This window comes from Amphiprion ocellaris, chromosome 7 (assembly GCF_022539595.1).
Source record: "Amphiprion ocellaris isolate individual 3 ecotype Okinawa chromosome 7, ASM2253959v1, whole genome shotgun sequence".
Lineage (NCBI taxonomy): Eukaryota > Metazoa > Chordata > Actinopteri > Pomacentridae > Amphiprion > Amphiprion ocellaris.
This window is the reverse complement of record NC_072772.1, coordinates 26,476,555-26,498,085: the sequence shown is the minus strand read 5'-3', so window position 1 is coordinate 26,498,085 and position 21,531 is coordinate 26,476,555. Positions and strand designations below refer to the sequence as shown.

General features: G+C 38.1%; 1 protein-coding gene across 1 annotated transcript in view; it reads left to right on the top strand.

Annotated features, from left to right (window-relative positions):
- The window catches only part of nlk2 (nemo-like kinase, type 2), a 73,204-nt gene extending 51,784 nt beyond the window's left edge, over nt 1–21,420 (top strand). Inside the window, exons 5-11 of the mRNA XM_023266167.3 lie at nt 4,523–4,608; nt 5,911–6,120; nt 6,499–6,600; nt 8,206–8,292; nt 9,888–10,086; nt 10,730–10,823; nt 11,589–21,420. Coding sequence (XP_023121935.1) covers nt 4,523–4,608; nt 5,911–6,120; nt 6,499–6,600; nt 8,206–8,292; nt 9,888–10,086; nt 10,730–10,823; nt 11,589–11,643 — 833 coding nt within the window. The 3' untranslated portion in view covers nt 11,644–21,420. The remainder of the gene's footprint in view (nt 1–4,522; nt 4,609–5,910; nt 6,121–6,498; nt 6,601–8,205; nt 8,293–9,887; nt 10,087–10,729; nt 10,824–11,588) is intronic.
- The last annotated feature ends 111 nt before the right edge of the window (nt 21,421–21,531 follow it).

Sequence of the window (21,531 nt, the reverse complement as noted above, 5' to 3'; positions counted from 1 at the left end):
TTTGGTTGCAATTTTAGGATACCCCCTACCTACTTCAAATGGTCATAACTTTGGAACTCTTTACAATTAAGCCTTGCAATTTTGGATTTTTCCATCATATATAATGTTCTATAAGTATGTAAAAATTTTGAAAAATCCTAGAGGTTCAGGTGGGAAATTTTCGTAAAATCTGTTTATTTCATATGGAATGACCCAGCTGGATATCGGGTTGACTGACACATTAGCGTCAACATGTAAGAGCAACCTGACTTTGATTGGGGCAGAGGGCCCACGCAGTCAATAATAAGATGCTCGAATGGCTGACTCACTGCAGGTATTGGATATGAAGGACCAGGTTTTATAGTTTGATTAGGTTTACCTGTAACCTGACAAGTGTGACATGAGACATGTTTTAAATGGGGACAGAAAAAATGCTGAAGCACCCGAAAATAAGTTTTCTTTACGCCCATATGTCCTGCAACATTATCATGAGCTGTCTGAATAACTGATATCCTAAATTTTGATGGCAGTACAATTTGCACAACAGGATCACCAGTGAATGCTTCTCCATGAGGAACCCACATCCTGAGCAAGAGGTCATCCTGAAAAAAATACCCCTACTTGGCTTTTCCAACCTGAGACATGGGCAAAGCCAGGTTATACAAGTCCTTCAGAGATTTGCGCTTTCACCAACTCTGAACGAGAAACACAAAGATCAGCTGGCAATGAAAATGCAAACTGTTTAACCCTTTTAGCACTGTAATACTCATTTCCACTCATTTCCTCCCTCTCCCCACACGGCACTCAGTCATTACTGTAATGCATGTAATAGCACCAGAAAGCCCCGTTTCACAGCTTTCAGGAGCAGTTTGAATGATTAAAATTGTACGAAGTAGCGAGGATTTACAGTAATTTGAAATACATATGCGCCACGGTGTAACCGGTGATCCCTGTGGTTTTAAAAGGGTTAAGCTCACAAGTCATTGCACGAGTTGCAGCACAGACTGTAGACACAGCTCGCTCTGGATCACGGACCTCTTGTGGTTCCATAGTACAAATTCTCGAACCTACTTTGTAAGGTTCAGTTAACTCATTCGGATCTGGAAATGAAGCGCCACTATCTGATGTTTGTATGAACACCAGTGTTTGTACCTTATCTGGTCTCACATCTGCCCACACACTGGCCCCTGCCAGGTCATTTCCTAAAATAATATCCACTCCCTCCACTAGCAGTGCCAGCCGAACACCAACCTCCACGTCTCCCTGAATTAAACCACGAGACAGAAACATTTTATGAACAGGCACAAAAATGGTTTGCAGACCAATCCTCTAACTGGAACACAGCTCCCTGTGTCTGAATCAGCAGAAAAAGGCAGAATTGCTGCCCTCACAAAGGTACGCAATGCTCCTGAGTCCCTCAAAATTCTGACTGGAATTTTCATGTTGTCACCAATTAATGTTACAAAGCTTTTAGACATAAATGGAGCATAACTTGAGTCAGCCTCTGAGGTGTCTATTTGTTTAATATGCATCTGAAATGGAGCCACTAGCTCCACCTCGTCAGCAATGGGATTGGGAACAGAGGTGGACAAACCAGCTGACTTCACCTGAGATGTTTTATTTTTCCCTCTTAACAGAGGACATTCCTTTTTCCAGTGACCCTCCTGACGGCAATAGTTACACACATTTGAACCATTTTTACCTTTACCATGCTGTTGCAACATCAGGGATAAAGAATTTGCTGTCAGGGATTGGTCCCTCTGGTGCACCATCGATTAAAATGTGAAATCAAATCGCATGTAAATTCCACGTGTCTGTCTACCAGTCTTCCGCCAGCCCCGGAAACATTGACGATATGCTTCAGGAACCAACTCATATGCCTTCAGGACAGCTGCTTTAACAGTATTGTAATCTTTACAGTCATCAGAGGATAGAGTGGAATAAACCTCTTGTGCCTTACCTGTAAAAACACATTGCAACATTAAAGTCCGCTGCTCATCAGGCCAGTTCGTTGAATTTACAACACGCTCAAACATGGAAAAAAAAATCTCCACCTCTTTTTCATTAAACTTTGGTAATAATTTCAGGTTACTTGCCATATCAAAATGTGGACCACTGGTCTCCCCTTTTAGAACAGCTGCAGACATTTTACCATCCTTAATCATTGTTAGTTTTTGGATTTCCAAATCCAATTTCATTTGCTCTGTTTTATATTTGATTCTTTCCAATTCCCTTTCATGCTCCATTTTCAATAACAGCAGTTCTTTCTGTTGTTCAAACATTCAAGTTTGAGTAGTACTTACTCCACTCTTACCTTCTGTATCAGTGAGAATCCCACCCTCTTGTAAGTTAGCCATTATGATGAGCTTGAGGTTTTCCTTTGTGCGTTTCCGATCAGTTCCAACAGAGTAATGCTGAGCAATCTTTACAAGCTGTTCCTTGGTGCATCATTCCAGCAACTCTTCTGTGGGAGACCTAATAAACTCATCAACAATGGTAGTCATCCCCACCAACCAAAGCTAACACTCTACAAATCCAAATCAAACTGCTGTATAAATCACTGCCATCTCACTGCAAGTGGCCAAACAAAACCGGCATCTCCTCTTGCTAACTACCTAGCCAAACAAATTAACTAACTCATCCCTAGTCTTTGTACAGGTACTTGTGGCGGGTACTTATTCACTTAAACTCAGTGGCCTTCGAGAGCAACTGCATAATACAGTGACACCCGAAAAGCCATGAATGTGATCCCAAGCCAATGGCTCCAACCACTGAGCTTCATGAGATAGTCTCCTGGGATGGTTTTGAATTAACAGATGTGTCTTGTCAAGAGCCAGTTTGTGGAATTACTTGCCTTCTTAATATATTTGATATTATCAGTTGTGGTATGCAGAGGTAGGATTAGTACACTAATAGCCCTGTTTGACTACTGTTGTAATCCATAGTATGGCAAGAACCACTCAACTCAGTAAAGAGAAATGACAGTCCATCATTACTTTAAGACAAGAAGGCCAGTCTGTCCAGAAAATTTCAAGAATTTTGAATGTATCCTCAAGTGCAGTTGCAGAAACCATCAAACATTATGATGAAACTGGCTCTCATGAGGCTTTCCCCTTGGAAAGGAAGACCACAGAGGATATGTTCATCCGAGTCACGATCCTCAGAAACCACAAATTAACAGCACCTCAGATTAGAGCCCACATAAATTCTTCACAGAGCTCAAGTAGCAGACAAATCTCAACGTGAGCTGTTCAGAGGAGACTGCGTGAATCAGGCCTTCATAGTGGAATTGCTGCAAGGAAGCTACTACTGATGATGAACAACAAGGAAATAATTGCTTGGGCCAAGAAACACAAGGAATGGACATTAGACCAGTGGAAATCTGTGCTTTGGTCTGATGAGTCCAAACTGGAGATCTTTGGTTCCACCCACCGTGTCTTTGTGCGACACAGAAAAGGTGAACAGATGTTCTCTATATGCATGGTTCCCACCGAGAAGCATGGAGGAGGAGGTGTGATGGTGTGGGGGTGTTTTGCTGGTGACACTGTTGGGGATTTAATCAAAATTGAAGGGACATTGAATCAGCATGGCCACCAGAGCATCCTGCAGCGCCATGCCATCCTATCCAGTTTGTGTTTTGTTGGACATAATTTAATTTTCAACAGGACATTGACCCCAAACACACCTCCAGGCTGTGGAAAGACTATTTGACCAAGAGGCAGAGTGATGGAAGTGCTGCATCAGATGATCTGGCCTCCACAGTCACCTGACCTAAACCCAATCCAGATGGTTTAGGATGAGATGGACCACAGAGTGAAGGCAAAAGGGCCAACAAGTGCTCAGCATCTCTGGGAACTCCTTCAAGACTATTGGAAACCCATTCCAGGAGACCACCTCATGTAGCTCATTGATAGAGTGTCAAGAGTGTGCAAAGCTGTGATTGAAACAAAAACGTGCTACTTTGAAGAATCTAAAATAGAAAACATTCTGATTTGTTCAGCACTATTTTGTTTACAACATAATTCCATGTGTTCATTCATAGTTGTGATGTATTCAGTATTAATTTACAACATAGAAACTAGTTTAAATGAAAAACATTGAATGAGAAGGTGTGTCTACACTTTTTTCTGGTTCTGTAAGGGTTTCCATTAGTACTGGTCAGCCTGCAATTAGCTGCGACTCTACTGGTCCAGCTTGGGATGGTAGGAGACTCTATGATGGCCAATAATGGTCTCCTCATCCACGGTGTAAATCTATGTCTATGCTGGAGACCAGAGAGAAAGGTCTGATGGTAGAATTCTTTGTGTGCAGCTCTCAATATGTTTTTAACTTCTGCCTGCATGTCTGTGGTTTGGAGTGTATTGTCATTCTTGTGTTCCTCTTAGTATTTTTAGACCTTTTTTGGCCATTTTGGAGTGGCTGCTGAAGCAAACTAAATCTTACCCGATGTCACTGCTTCATATCAAAAAAAATTTTATACATGATGTTGTATGCAAAATTTCTATCCTGTTGTCTTTTTCTGATTAATCATTACCACCACCAGGACTTAAATACCTTCACTCTGCTGGAATTCTGCACCGAGACATCAAACCTGGCAACCTCCTGGTCAACAGCAACTGTGTGCTCAAGGTGTGTGAGAAAGGCTTTGTGGGTACAATTTTTCATGTCACCTGAACATGTTATCAGAAAAAGCCAAAAATGATGTCCAACTTGAAGACAATCACTGCAACAAAGTCTTTGTAAATTCTGTGTTGTGGTCTTCCAATAAATTGTATCTTGTAGCTTAAAAGGTTACACTTTAGTCAAGACCATGTCTTTAAAGAAATGATTCAGCTCCATGGTACTCTTACAGTCTATAATTGATTATGTTTGTATTGCTTTGCATTTTATTTTTAGGTATGCTTGCTATTTAACCTACTATTGACTTTGTGCCTTTTGCAGTAGATAAATCAGTATGCATTTCATGAACAAAAAATAATGGCAAAGAGCATTAATTGACACCAATATTCTGCATTTTCTTGAAATGAAAGATCGATAAGAGGACAAATGAGCTATTTACATGTATAATGCATTATTTCTAGTGACCTGTATGTATCTATTACCTGTAGTTTCTGATTGGTCAGTTTTCCTGCCTCACCTGATGTATTTGTTCATTAGTAATTGATTGAGCAGCTTCAGCTGTTGTACTGCCTGTAGTAAGCAGCATGTGTCATTTCAGTAACGTTGTGCCTCTGCCAGAAATGTAAGATGACATGACGAGTCCTTGGGAGGGAAAAAACAAACGGTTTAGCAGAGCAAACTCATCTACCATCCCACTAAAAGTTAAGACAAGAAGCAGCAGGATAAGTGACAAAAACATTTAGGGAATGCATGTACAATAAGTTTAGCTCACATAAATGTAGCATTTTCCTCGACTGTTGATGTAATTTTGCTTTTATTTGGATATCTTGTGTTTTTAGGCTATGAATAATGCAGGCTATCAGGCAAATCTCCCTCTAGGTGTTTTATAAAGAAATACTCTCAATCAATATTCATCAATCTCATATAATGTTGACACCTCCTTTGTGGATTTAAACAATGAGAATAAATGCAGACAACAAAAAGAAAAGAAAAGAAATATTCTGTATATAAGGAAAAACTGTTGACCTCCCAAAAATGCCCTGTGGATGATAGGATGTGGTTAAAGCAGCATATAGAGGTTACAACTGTGCTCAGGGATATATTTGTGTTTATAGAAAAATGACACAATTCAGTTATAAAAATTCTATAGAAAGCAACTTCTCCATGTTTTGTTTTTTAATCTGAGACCAAATAAAAATAGGTAGCTATCAGTATACATGTATGGACTGCCAAAGTATAATCTATGTGTGAGAAACATAGGGAACATAAGATTGAAACAGCTGTAGTTATTTCTGAATGACTGTCTTCCAGATCTGTGATTTTGGCCTGGCCCGTGTAGAGGAGTCAGATGAGTCACGGCACATGACTCAGGAAGTGGTGACACAGTACTATCGAGCACCAGAAATCCTCATGGGTAGTCGCCATTATTCCAACTCCATTGATATCTGGTCTGTGGGTTGCATCTTTGCTGAGCTGCTGGGGCGACGCATCCTCTTCCAAGCCCAAAGTCCCATTCAGCAGGTAACTTTTATTTGTTCTTCTTAGATAAGAGTGTGTGTGTGTGTGTGTGTGCGCGCGTGCGCGCCTGCGTGTGTGTTTTGTTTTTCTTATCTGTTATTTACCTAATTCATATGCATGTGTTGAATTTCTGATAATGGTTGTGGCTGTAAATTATTTTGTTGTATCTTGCATATACACAGCCTAGAAGAAAGAAGGGGGAGAGGTTGGGCTAATACACTTATTTGTTTTGGTCTGAGATGCTGGCGCTCCAGCAATGCTCAGTAGTATTGAATGTTGTATACTATACCTTTAATGATATGTAGTCCTGTGAGTCATGACATGCAGAAACAAACGTTACTATCTCAGTCTGCTCTCTGTGTTATGTGTTCCTGTGATTAGCTGGATTTAATCACAGACCTGTTGGGGACTCCCACTATGGAAGCCATGAGGACAGCATGTGAAGGTGCTCGTGCACACATTCTTAGAGGACCTCACAAACAGGTAACTAGTCTTGTTTGCAGATCGAGCACTTCTGTGTTGTTTTCTGATAGGTTGGAATTATAGAAATGTTTTCTGTTTTGCTAGTAGTAATAAAAATCCAAGACTCTAGAACTCTCCCTGGAAGTGCTGCTCTGTAAGCATGTCAAGCATTATCTGCAGTGAACACTGAATCTGCTCCATGATGTCAAAACAGTGATCCTTCAAGTTGAATTTCGCTTCACATTAACGGTCTGACCCTGGGGTATGAATTCACTGGACATTAGTCCCCTTGTACGTCACAGGAAATGACGGACATGCTCTCGGTGTGGTAGTGACCTGACGCGCCATTCCTTAGTCATGAAGACTGCAGCTCTTCCACCGTAAAACTGTTTGGTCTCTGTCTCGAAATTGCACATCCACGTCTCGTCAATAGTGGTGATCCCCACATGAAGGCTCGCTCATTCTGGCTGCTGACTGACACAGAATGTGATGTTTGCTTCCTGTTTGAGGTCCATGGTGAATTGCAAATGTGCCTATGTCAGTGATAGCAAAACTTTATAACGCAGGTATTTATGTTGATTGCACAATGTCACGCTAAATTCTGACTCATGAGAGATTAGTGATGGTACCTGTTGCATAAAGCATTGCTTGTGCAGAACCGTGCCATGACCTGTGTGCACGCAACAGGATCAGTCTCAAAACTTTTTGATGGCATGTCGTAGTGTTAGTTATGAAATATTAGAAAGCCTTTTAAAAAGGTACACTTGTGTTAAGGGAATGAACCAAAACAGCATTGCTGTGTTTTTAGGAGAAGCTCGTCTGGGGGTTTTTGTTGTTGTTGTTGTTGTTGTTGTTGTTGTTGTTGTTGTTGTTGTTGTTGTTTTGTATCCCTCCTCTCATGGCCTCTCATGAAAGGAAGCAGCACAGTGGACTTGATTAAATAAAGATAAATAGATACATAAAATATTTTGCATAAGGCCAAATGTTTAAGAATTCTAATAATTATTTTTGTTAATATTGCATTAGATTCATCCTTGAAATGGGCCACTATAGGTGCTTACTCCACGTCATCCCACCCCATTTTGAACCTCTTGTGCCACTCATAGACATGTCTACAGGGCATTGTTCACTCCCTGTACTCATCCCTCAGCATGGCAAGGGTTTCTGCTGGAGTTTTTTTCAAGTTGGCCAACAACTTGATGTTAGTCCTTTTCTCATGGTTCATTCTGTGACAGAGGGCACTTTACTGGAGCTAGAAACTTACCTGTGAAACAAAAGATAATGGGTCCTTCTGTTGTTTTAAAAACTGCTAAATTTCCTTCTTTTAAATTTTTTTACATCTTTAAATTTTAGATTGTTTTTTTGAATGTGTTTTACCTCTGTTTACTTTGTACAGTGTCCTTGGGTGCTCTGAAATTATTAAATGAAGTGCAGCTTTCCTCATACAGTACTGAGATATTGGGCAACACAGCTGTACTTCATTACTATGTAGCTGCTGAATTGTGTGATCAGCAACCAATGTTTTGTTTCTTTTTTTGTCACACCTCATATGTGTATATAAGATATGCCAGAAGGTGGAGGTGACAGGGGAGATCACTAATGCCGTAATGTTTGTTTTGCCTACAGCCATCCCTTCCTGTTCTGTACACACTGTCTAGCCAAGCAACCCATGAAGCAGTGCATCTTCTCTGCAGGATGCTAGTGTTTGATCCGGTGAGTCGCTATAGATAGTTTTGCATAATGTTTTGTTAATAAATGAAGCCTAAAGGTGTTTCAGTTTAGAAGATAATAATAATAATAATAATAATAATAATAATAATAATAATAATAATAATAATAATAATAATAATTAGAATTCTTGCCAAAGGTTTTACCTCGGTTTTAGTTTATACATAACAACATCATGAATATGTACGATAAACCTACTCTAAAGCACATTTCCATTAGTTGAGCTCTGAGGCAAATATATATTTAGACAGCCTGTGACATCCAAAGTTGAATCAATCTGAGTCCAATGTCAGACACCTTCCTAAAGAAAGAAAGAAAGAAAGAAAGAAAGAAAACTTGTGAAAAGACATTTTGGGTGAGTATAGAATAAATACTTGAAAATGTCATCTGAGGCTGGGGATAAAATTTAGCAAACCTGTCTAAACCAACTCAAAGAACTGGACAAACTATAATCAGGCAGAGCTTGGTGTGTGTATTCTCAACAAGGTTCATTTAACTGAGTGAAGGTAATTGAAACAAGATTACTGTGGCTGTACAAAGTCCAATTTTTAGGACATTATATTATGCATGTTTATTAATACACAAACTTATCTATTGTTCTGCCACTTGAGCTGTTTTCACATCTAACCCATTGGGTTAAAACAAAACTTACTCTATTTGCCAGTTATTTCAGTTTGTTTGGGCTGCTGAAAAAGCTATCAATCAAATCCTGGTGCAACAACTTTACTTAGAATAAAGGCCTTGGCTCCAAGTGAACTTAGTTTTTTTTAAAAGTTGACCTAGGATTTTAGCATGAATCTAAAAGGCAAACTTCTGATAAATTCATCTGCTGTTTCTAAACCAAAGTAAGCAATCTTATAGCTAGCCTGTAAAGTGATGTTAATGTAAGTCTTTTGGTATTAGCAGTAACACATATGCTTGTCAGCCTGTGAGTGTTTAGGTTTCAAACTGAGCAATCATTCAGAAACCATTTAAACTGCAGTTTTCTACAGTCTTTGGACTTCAAGTTATGAAATACATCAAAAAGACAGAGCAATCCCACAGCAACACTGTATCAGGGAGCTCTATGAGGCAACAGAGAACAAAAAACACATTAAAGTAAAGTAGCATTAAAGTGCAGACTGGCCTGCTATCAGTCACCAGGCTTTGATTTCCCCTCATAGGTCCTAATGATGCAGTGGTGGTTCAGGATGATATCACCAAAAATATCCAGTCACTGTTAGTCTGTGACTTCATGTTATACAGACATAGCTTGTTTTGACCAAAACTAAAATGCAACAGTGGATCAATTTTTCACTTGGTTCGGATCAAATAAACAAGAGTATTGGTCTGTCACTGTAGAGACTGTACCAAAAATTCATTTATCAGCAGCTGTTCAGTGGAATGTTCACCATTTTGTTAATTTGGTAATTGTTAAATTAATGAATTTAACAATTACCATTTTATCATTGTTATACTGTGCCTTAGCTGAAAAATCAGTTTTTCATCTACTCCTTCCTACATGTATTTTGAGGCTAAGGAATATAAAATGAAGTTAATGGTCTTTGATAACGCATCTTATTTGTGCATATGGTCTTCAGTCAAAGAGGATTTCAGCAAAGGATGCCCTGGCTCACCCTTACCTGGATGAGGGTCGACTCCGGTACCACACATGCATGTGCAAATGCTGCTTCACCACATCTTCTGGCCGTGTTTACACCAGCGACTTTGAGCCCATCACTAACCCCAAATTTGATGATGGCTTTGAGAAGAACCTCAGCTCTGTGAGACAAGTCAAAGGTAAATTTGTCTGCTGTTGACCTCTCTGTTAGCATTAAGACATTTCAGCATAAACAAAGGGATTTTAAAAGGAGGAGTTATTGATCCATATAATTGTTTCAGTAATAATGAAATGTGGGTGGTGTTGAGGTCTGTGTTTTGTAATCAAGATCAATATTCTATCTTTTCTTTTGTAACCTTGATGATCTCACAGAAATCCCACCTTTGAACTCTGTGTATGACTTCTCATTCACTCAAAATTAGTTGGGCGGTCCAGTTGCAGCATCAGTCCGGGTGTTGACTGCCTAATGACATGCTATCTTAGTAAATCAGGAACTGAAGATAATTGTGATTACAGTTACATTTGTACAACACCATCATTGACAGTAAATCTGACCCACAGTGTTCTGCCCTGAAACTGTGCATTGCTGTGAAAACAAAGACAAACTTGTGTTACAATATGGGGACTGCTGGTGGGGACTGGATCTCAAAAAGGCAGTTTTAGTTGAAGGAAACCAAGTAAACAGTAATAAAAAAAAAGTACACAAGGATTTGAGTTATATAAACATGAGTTTGTTTGAAAAATTAAGGAATGCTGAAGTAATGTTAAACATTCCTGCAATGTTAAGTTAAAATAAGTAAGAAATGCTGGTCTATTTTCCAGAGATCATCCATCAGTTCATTTTGGAACAGCAAAAAGCGAGTCGAGTACCACTCTGCATTAACCCTCAATCAGCTGCTTTTAAAAGCTTCATCAGGTAGGAGGCCCTTTAATTCACAGCAGTATGAAATGTCATACTAAAGATCGTGCATGTGTTGATAGCACTTGTTGTTGTTGGGTGTATTTATTTTACCTGTTGGTGCACTTTGGTTGGCAGTTTTCCTGCTTCTAGTCTTTTTGTTAATCTAGGTTAACCAAGTCAGATGCCCCTTGCACATACATTACAGAGATATTGCTATTAGCTGCATCTGAGTGGACAACAAATGGGTCTTTCCCTAAATTTTGGAGAGCTTCTTGATGCAACTATTCCTTGCTGTTTTCTAGTATTTCAACATATGTTATAACTAAAGTGCAAAGTTTGAAATTCCTAATATATAAAAACAGTAACGGAGCTTTTTCACAACAGACGATTTGTCACAGCTGAAAGCATAGCTCCAGATGTTCTAGTAAGCCGTAACAGTGAGGCGGTTTGCACAACAAATGGACCTAAGTGAAGTGCAGTACTGCAATCATTAGTACAACCTTTCTTTTCTGCTATGACGTGTAAAAATGTCAGCTGTAAACAAAGCCTATTGTAAGGTTCCTAACTGCAGTTCCTAATGTTGGTGGTTTTAACTCTCTATAGTCATTTAAAGTAAATGTATTTGCTGATATTTGGAAAGTCATGAGCATATTTTTATCCTCTTCTTAACATTTGTGGAATGCAATGTAATTATTCACAACCATTTAATACAATTTGAGCTACTGGAAATGTGAATAGCTAATATTACCTTTACCCACTTGTTGGCCTGCTTTTGAATAGTTCCACAGTGGCTCAGCCCTCTGAAATGCCTCCGTCTCCGCTGGTGTGGGAATAGCTGCTGCTGTGTGTGTCATCATCTTTCCCAACTGACAAGCTGCTAAACTGGGAACAAGAAACGTCTCAACATCTTCTATCATCTGCGTAGCATTTCACTGGAGAGCAGGACTCACAGGTCTGCTGTGTTTATGCTGAAATATGGAACAAATGAAGAGAGATCTACTGATAGTTGCTTTATCGGGAGTATTCGAGGGTTTGGTATGCAAAAGAGTGAGACACTCTTTGGTCTGTAGACCAAATGTGAATGTTTTAAACAAACCCGTCTGATTACTTACAGGTAGATAAGATTTAACAAATATACAATGAAGTACGTTTGTTTTGCTTTATACATTGGTACAAATTCTTAAAAGAGGATATGTATTCCAATCACAAACTGATCAATTCCCCATACAATTGGACTCCTCTATGTTATTTTGCCCACATTCACCTCTGCAGTGGTTAATTAACTTTGCTTCTTATTCAGACAATCTCTTATAACTGTGTTGGTATTCCCCATGTTTATTAAGAACATGACTTCTGGCACATTAATATTTTAATGCTTTGAAAAGAAGTTATTAAAAATTGGTTGTTATCCTGCTATGCTGTGCCCCTACACCCACCCCCTCCACATTTGGTTTTTACTCATGTAACACTTAATTTGCCAAAGATCAGGAGCCTCATGTATAAATGATTTGGGATTAATTACATACTTCTTTTTCTTTTTTATAGTTATTCATTTGACACGGCAGTGCTCATTGATCAACAGAAAAATTTGCTCTAACTCATTTAGTAACAGGCTAAAGAGTAGCTGTTATTCCTAACCAGTTCTTAAAAAGACCCTGAAATTGAAATCGAATTATTTATCATTGGTAAATACTTAATCATGTAACAGGATGAACAATCACATCAGATCACATTTTGAAGCATCGGCATGTTTTAAACAAATTAGTTCATATGATGTTTTTTGAAGTTAAAACTGTTTTTACCTGCTCCAAGTGGCCTCGCTTGAAGGCTGAGTGAACATTCTGCTATCACAACCTCATGAGGCTCAGTCACATTGCATCCTGGTTGTCTAACAGTTCATGTGTCTGTTGTTACAACACTAGCTTTAAAAAAATGTTGGACACACCCCCCTCTAATTTTCTTTTTTTTTTTTTTCTTTTCCTCTAATTTTGACATCAAAAAGCTGGATGTGCAGGACACTGTGAAACAATCTGACAGCCACTTTGTTACTTCAGTGTTATCAAACACTCAGCACACTAGTAAGATGAGATAAGATAAGATAAACTTTTTTGATCCCACAGTGGGGAAAGTTCACAGTTACAGAAGCTCCAAGGAGAAAAAAATAATAGTATAAAGGCAGTACAGAATAAATAGAAACACACAGCGCAAAAACGCAGAGAACATTATATACACAGAAGATTTTTTTTATTTATTTTAAGAAGACTATTTACATGAGGTTGAAACAGTTATTGCACATAAGTGGTCTGCATATGTGAGGGAGAAAGTGCAGCAGTAACAGAGGTAGACCAGTTATACGGCGGCATTGTAAAGTCTCACTGATGTTGGGATAAACGACGTACGGAAACGTTCCTTCTTACATTTAGGGTGAACCAGTCTGTTGCTGAAGGTGCTTCTTAAGGAGTTCACAGTGTGATGCAGAGGGTGGGAGGAGTTTCTGATGATGGAAGACAGTTTATCCAGAGCCCTCCTCTCTCCCACCACCTCCATGGAGTCCAGGGATCAGCCACAGACTGAGCTGCTCTTTTTATCTATTTCATATTTCATCAGTGTAACTTTAAAAGGAAGTAACATACCTGTCAGCTTCTTTTACAGTTTTCCTGCCCTTTGCAGGCAAAATTAATTGGCACAACTTTAAACAGGAACAACAGTATCAAGTACATTCATGTCATGCATAATCTTACTTATTTTCACCGTTTCAGTTTATCATCTTTTCACAGCATTCTTCCATTTAGAACAAACTTTTAATTTCATTTCACAGCTTCCGTCATTTTTTATACACTCATAACATGGCACTTTTGTTTGTTTTCAGGTCAAAATATTGCAGAAGTGAACTAAATGAATTAAAATAAAATTTTACATTTCCACATCAGACGTTTACACTGTTTACGGTTATTGTCAAAGAAGATACACAATCCAGAAATGTAAAATATGTAATGTGTATAAAGAACACACACATACAGGAGTGTAATTACTGTTAAGATATATGTGTAGTTTTACATATACTGCATATGTGTCTGAACAAGTAAATCTATGCATGTATCTGCTATTTTGCATATGATTTCTGTGATGAATGTATGCAAATGTTTATACATGAGGCCCCAAAATAGTAATGACAAGAGTCAGGCATCACTTGATTAGGCCAGCTGCAGCTTTATTTCCAGTTTAAATGCTGAAACTGTACTCACAGTGTAGATTAGAACAGTGTACTGCTGAATTTAAATGGGGTCTGCTTGATTAGTTTGGAATGATGTTTCATTACTGAGATAATTTATCTTGAAGGTGAAAGTTGAAATGTTCACTTGCATGCTACGCAAAGAACAACTAAACTTTTTATTGGACAGGAAATAAGTTCAAGAAGGTATCAGACTAAAAGTTATACTTACACAATGCCCTGCTTCCAAATTAGACAACATGTCTCCTGTGACTTTAAAGAGCATATAGTCAGTAACTGATAAAGGGGGAAATAAGCAGAACAGGAAATTCTACAGTTTCTCCAGTCCCCTACTTTGACCAGCCAGAACACTTGTACCACTAATACTCAGTTCATGAGTGGCATAGAGTTAAACAGTTCTGCCTAATTGAGTACTTGTTTTTTATTAAGGAATGTGTGTTGTCTACTTTTGTGCCTCCTAAAGTTTCTGCTTGAATAGTAAGATAACTATTCACACAATCAGCCAATCTGAGCAAATTTTACCCCAAAGAAAATGAAGAAAAATATTCCTGGTTGAAACTTCATTGAACTGAAATATTTCAGTTATCTTGTGTTCTTCTGTGATCTTTGCTTGACTCGCTGTTTGTACATAGCACTTGCACTGAGCTGAATGAAGACAGATCTAGAAACATAGATACCTCTTTGGCTGCTGCTGTATGTTGCTGCTATGCATCTGCACATTGACCATCCACTAATCAGTATCCACCAATGAACAAGTATAATGGTTATTGAGAGATGCAGACTCTGCATTATTGGCTATTCAGGGGTTAATATTTGGCCATTTATTAATTTAACTCATTGTATTTGCTTACTCTTTGCCGCCCCAATATGGCAACCATGCAGATGCACATCACATCACAAGCATTGTATCTACATTTCTATATCTGTGTGAATGATAACCACTAAAGCCTGTTAGCTATTCTAGTGGTCTCAGTCCTTCACAGTCTGGCTCTTATTTTTGTCCAGTTGGCCATCATTTCTGTTACATGAGAACATTTTGGTCACAGCAACATGTTGACCAGTAGTCTCCACTTTGAGTTGGGCCGGGGACCATTGTTGCATGTTTTCCGTCTCTTTCGGCCTACATTCCCTGTCTTACAACATTCACAAGTGGTTGTGCCGTCTTAGCCACTTCCTTGGCACCGACATTGTCTGTTGGGAACCATGAGATTACTACAAGCTATTGAGACTGGCAGAGGTGCTTTGTGCTTTTCTGTTGGAGGAGATACACTTCCGCTGGTTTCACTTTTCAAATAAGTGGTTAAGTTAACTGGATTGTTGGGTTTGCTTCAATCCTGTTTGGTTGTTTGACTCATCTGTTTTTGATGAAGGTCTTCTTTTTAAAATTCTACTTGTTGCACTCACACTCCACAGACAACAACCAAAGAATGAACAGTTGTAAATAAATGTATTCAAAGTTAATTGTAAAGTAGAAATGGCATAAGTACGTGGGCTTTGTTCGTTTCCTTCTATTTTTTACAACCACTTAAAACAATGGTTGCCAAAATGAATTAATTAACACCAAATCCTCTAGAATTGGATCTGGTCATCTTGGAGGAAAGAAGAGAAATTATTTTGGTGATGAAATAACAGATAATTTTGGCTCCCTCAATGCTTTTCCAGACAGTGTACTGAATAGACAGGTCTCTGTCTGTTATTGACATATTTTAAGGAAAGGATTCAGGTTTGGTCATGTTAAAGAAATCTAACAGGTGCTTAGTAAAATAGCTGGGGCATGTCAACAACAGTCAAGTGGAATCAAGTATCAGATAGATCTATGTAATCTAACTTTGGACCAGTGATGCTGATGTACAGATTAATAGACCAGCTGGTGTGTTTATACAAAGTGAGATGGATAGAGTCTCTGTTATTTTATATTAGGTCTCATCTGAAATGTTTTTATACATCTTTCTTTTGAAGTTATAGTCCTCATTTTGTTTCCGGTCTTGGTTGTATACCCAAGGCTAAAGCTCTTTGTGTGTCATCTAATAACTAATAGGGTGATGGCCAACACTATGAGAATCAGACCCAGATTGTGAAAAAAAAACACCTCAACAAGCATAGCAGAAGAGAGCGACTCTGTGGTAGCTAAATTTAAACAAGATCCAATCTTCCTTTGGAGCATACCTATGTAAAAAGCAGATGTCTGTTCTACAAATGGGGAACTTACATCACAGTGTATTACAATGAAAAGAAACAGAACCATGGTAAAGAACCAGCTAAACCAGCAATATCATTCTGTAAAGGTGGTAATTCTTTTTATTGAATTGCATTCAAGAAGCTCACCATAGAAGAGAAGCAAGTAGCATATGACTGACACGTAAATAATGGCATGGTCTCATCTATATGGGTTTTCCTACATTTAGGTCCATAAATATTTGGACACTGGCACAGTTTTCAGCATTTCGGCTCTGTACACCACCACAATGGATTTAAAATGAAACAATCGAGATGACCTAATGTTTTTGCTATCTCTCTGATGGTTTTTTTTTTTTGATATTTCAGCCTAATGATGACTTGCTTCACTGACACTCACAGCTCTTTGGACTTCATATTGAGAGTTGTTCTTTCATCTGCTCTTTGTAAATGAAAAAATGAGGGAATAACACACAACTGGCCATGGAACAGCTGAGCAGTCAATTGTGCAATTACTTTTGGTCACTTAAAAAGGAGGAGGGCACATATAAAATGTGTTATAGTTCCTCCACCGTTCACCTGATTTGGATGTAAATACCCTCAAATTAAAGCTGAAAGTATGCACTTAAAGCAGAACTTGATTGTTTCATTTCCATTCCATTGTGGTATTGAAAATTGTGTCAATGTCCAAATATTTATGGACCCTACTGTAGATGGTAATCCAGTGCAAAAGAGTGCCACTTCTCCTTATACATGTATACTGTCTCCAGAAAAAAGAGCTTTGAAGTAAATTATTTAATATATTTTTAGAATTGTTTTTTTAATTCCAGTTCTTGTGTCCTATGGCATGCATTTTTCTCACACCTCAAAGTATGATTATGTATATATGTTAAATAGAGAAGCAAATCTATACACCAACTTAGAGAACGATACTACTGTATAGAAATTGTATTGGCCTGCACATTTTGAGGGCTGTGAAGTTAATCTTATTTTTAAAAACTTGCATACAAATGTATATATTTTCTTGATTTTTACCCTGCAACTAGGATATGTAGAGGACAACAAATCCTGTAATGATTCACAAATACACAGTCATGTTAATTGTAACCTGTGTGTACAGCAGAGTTATAGATATATCTAAGGAGAAGCCTTTTTTGTTATTGTTAATTATTTCGTCACAGCAACACTGTGAATATGTATATAAAGGATTGACTGTGTTGGTCTCTACCTCTGACCTCAATAACTTGGCTTTGTTTACCTCCACACATTTCTGGTTTCATGTGGGGATGAATTACAAACACTTGAATGTCTATTCAAGATTTTATACTGAAATACTACAATGTCCCCCACCCTCCACCTGCCCCTTTTTTGGCACCGTTGAAGTGCAACGTATTCCCCTGAAGTTCTGAATTTATCACGTTTGTATTGTTGCATTGCAAAGCCCTACCAATAGTCCAGGGTTACCTGACTGTTAGTCAATTTCATACTTTGATAGGGTAAGACCAAATGGGGAGGAAAGCCATTGTTTTTGCCACAGTGGCTGTGTTCAAAGCTCAATGTCAAATGATTTGATTTGATGATTTAATGCAAAGACGGTTTATGAAAGTTCAAACAGCAAACTATTTTAGCCTGGGATATTTTTAGGCCACTTATTGGCCATAGACCATGGTGTGTTAGTGTTTACTTGTTTTGTGTGCTTGTTTTTTGCTAGGTTTGGTAGGTATTATATGGGGTTGGAGAATAACAGCATTTCATTGAATCAGAATCCAGTATTGGAGCCACTTATTGAAATATAATACTTTCCAATACCTTAGTTTAGGTTTGGCTTTCAATATTTCCAAGATGTTATTATTACCAACAAAAGAAAAATTTAATATAGATGTGCAATCATTAGGTCGTCAGAGATGCTGAGTTGAATCGCCACAAAATGCTGCATTACATAACACACCTGAAATATGCTAAGCATACTCTCTCCACAGACATCTAGTGTTTGGAAGCACATCCACCTTGTATTACCACAGCATTAAAAAAAAAACATTGATAAAGTAGAGATGTCTCTTTTCTGTCATTATTTGAGCTAATTTGGTACTCTTTTCAGCTATTCTGCACTTTCTATATCAATGTGAATTTAGCCTCTTACTGTTTAAAAAGACAAGCTGATGCTACATCTCTGGTCTTTACTTCATTCCTATTATTTCTTATTTTTAATATAGGCCTTTAAAAAAATAAAAAGCTCATGAATGTTCATCTCAATTAATAACCTGTTAAATATGCAAATAGCAGACAAACAGAAATGAGCACAGGGTATGACTGAATATTTGATTGAGGATCATATTGTGTACATATAAAACCCTTAGTAATGGTACGCAATGGTTTAGGAAATTTAAAAATGAAACCAGTCTGCACTATGTGGTAACTACCAGCATATAACATCTCATTTTGTAGGCAACCTCCTAGGTCAAATCTGAGAATTCCAGACTCAAGGAATCTTTTTTTTTTTTTTTTGCTAAAAATGTTTATGCCTGAAATGTTTAGTACTACAAAAGAGCAATGAATTTTATGATATATCTAAAGTGAATAGGAGATTTTTTTAGAAGCTCCTGGTGTTTAATAACTGATTATGGGATCTGATGTGGATCAGCTGTTTAAGTTCAGCCCTAACATAATACACACTTATTTTATTTATTTATGTAGTTCTGATTAACTGCAGAATGGTTGTTTTCAGATAACGAAAATAAAAGCATGCATTCCATCTGTTGCACATAAAGCCAACCACTGAAGACAGCAACTGAAACACTTGTGCAAAAACATTGTAACAACAGACATTTCTGGGGGACACTAGCAACCAGTTCATTACACTAGTAGCCACAGCATTAAGACCACTGTAACACTGTGTAGATCCTCCTCATCATCAAAACAGCTCTGAGCCATTGAAGCCTTGTCGCTACAGACTTTCGACGATGCAGTCTACTCTAAGGGAAGAAGGTGTTAGTGGCAGATCCTTCAACTCCTGGAAGTTACAAGGTGGGGCTCCATGGATCAGACTTGATTTTTCAGCACATCCCACACATATTAGGTCAGATAGAGATGTAGGAATTTGGAGGCCAAATCAACACCTTGAACTGTTCTTGAACTTCCTGAACAATTTTTGCCATGTGACAGAGTATCATCCTGCTGAAAGAGGTCATCAAAAAATACTGCTTCCATGAAGGCACGCGCATGGTCTGCGACAGTGGTTAAATGGGTGATACATGTCAAAGTAACACCAACATTAATGCAGGACCCAAGGTTTACATGCAGAACATTACTGTCTGTCACCCTGTCTCCTTCATCTCTTTTGGCATTGTGCGTCCTGGTACCATCTCTTCCCTTCATAAACCACAGTGCTGCACATGATGAAAACCTGTCTTCTTTAATTTCTCCATGGTCCAGTTCTGATGCTCACATGCCCATTGAAAGTGCTTTTGGCAGTGGACAAGGATCATCATGGGCACTCTGCACAAGCAAGCTGTGATGCACTGTGTTCTAATATCTTGCAACTCCTCTGTAGGAACAGACATGCCAATCTAGCCTTTACTCCCAACACACATCAGTGAGCCATGACCAGCGGCCAGTTCAGTTGTTGTTCCTTCTTGAACCACTTTTAGTTGGTACTAACTCGTGCGTATCCAATACATCCCACAACACCTGCCATTTCAAGATTCTCTGACCCCCGTTGTCGAACCTTCAAAAACTGGGCCTCGCCAAAGTCACACTGCTTCCTATTTGGAGACCTAACTGACCTTGACAAGTGCCACTGGAACAAAGAAATCAGTATTATTCACTCCATCTGTCTGCGTTTTTAATGTTATGGCTGATCAGTGTATGCACTTTGTAACATTTTCATTATGTGATTCTTATATTATTGGACATATTAGCTGTGCACCTCTTAATATTGTATTCACCTTATGGCTTGAAAACAGCTTTTGCTCCTCTCACCTGGGGCTAATTACTTAATTACTGAAATTCAGAGTAGTTTGACCTAAAGGTGGAAGACATTAATCAGCAGTGTTTCTTAATGTGACTGGACAACAACTACTGATCAGACTTAAACCAAATCAAGAAAAAAAACTCGTTTGCTATGTGAAAATGAATTGTGATTCAACCACTATGTTTGTTACAAAGTTTCAGAGAACAATTAGTCTGTGTGGTGATGCAACTTCTGTTGAAAATGTTCATATTGCAACCTGCAGGTTTTTGAAAAAAAAAAAAATATTCACAAATAATTTCCAGTAAATTAGAAACTAGCATGTCTTGCAGTACAGCCTTTTACTAATTACTGATTTTTTTCATTATTGCCACATTAGTGCCCCCTGAAAATGTCATTCTTATTGTAACTTGGTTGTAGTACATTGTTGTGTACATTTTTTGTGTTTTTCTGTATGTGCAGTGTGTGCAACCTATGCCTTGCCACACTGTTTTATGGTGTTTTGCTCTTTCTAAATTTGACAAAGATTCAGTAAATTGAGTCTTCATAATATTGTCCAAAGTATAAAATTACCAGATGTAGCTCCGGTTCAGTGAGCACAGAAGTATTTTCCAAAAGGATTTGTTATTGGTTTACCCTGATGAGGTATAGTTTTGAAGATGGTAATGTGTTATTTATTGTGGATTATCCCTCACCTGTTCAAAGAAGGACTATTCTTTACTATGGAGCTAATAGATATGAAACCTACTGTGGGTATTTTGTTGGAAACTGAATGGGAATTCTCTCAGGAATGAACACAGCTAGCAGTGGTCGCCCTCCCTCCCCATCCTGTATAAACTCTTTGTGTAGAGTTTAGTAGTTTCCTATTCGTTTTATTTTGCATTGGAATGAAGTACCTGAATTAAATGATACTCATTTTGGGAAATTGTAGAGTAATAACTTACAAACATTATGTGACAGACTAATCACATTTTAGCAACTACTGGACTATTTGAAATGACATCATTTGCTGTCCCAAACAATGTTTGTATATTTGATGTTTTAATCAGATGCATTGTAATTTGAATAAAACTAGCAGTATATACAGTACATAGATGTATCTTTAAACTCTGCATTTACACACTGTAAATCAGAGTTAATGACAAGGTATCCAGTTAACAATTGTGAGATTTACCTTAAAAGTTCCATCTGGAAAATAATGGTGAAAACATTAAATGTCACATTTAAAGAATACCAAGGCTTGTTGTCCATACGCCTCATGATGCAGAAACAAAGGAAAGGTTCACACAGCACAAGATCACACTTCATGAAATTTTGTATTTTGGTTCCGCAAGTTTGAGTGAGTCACT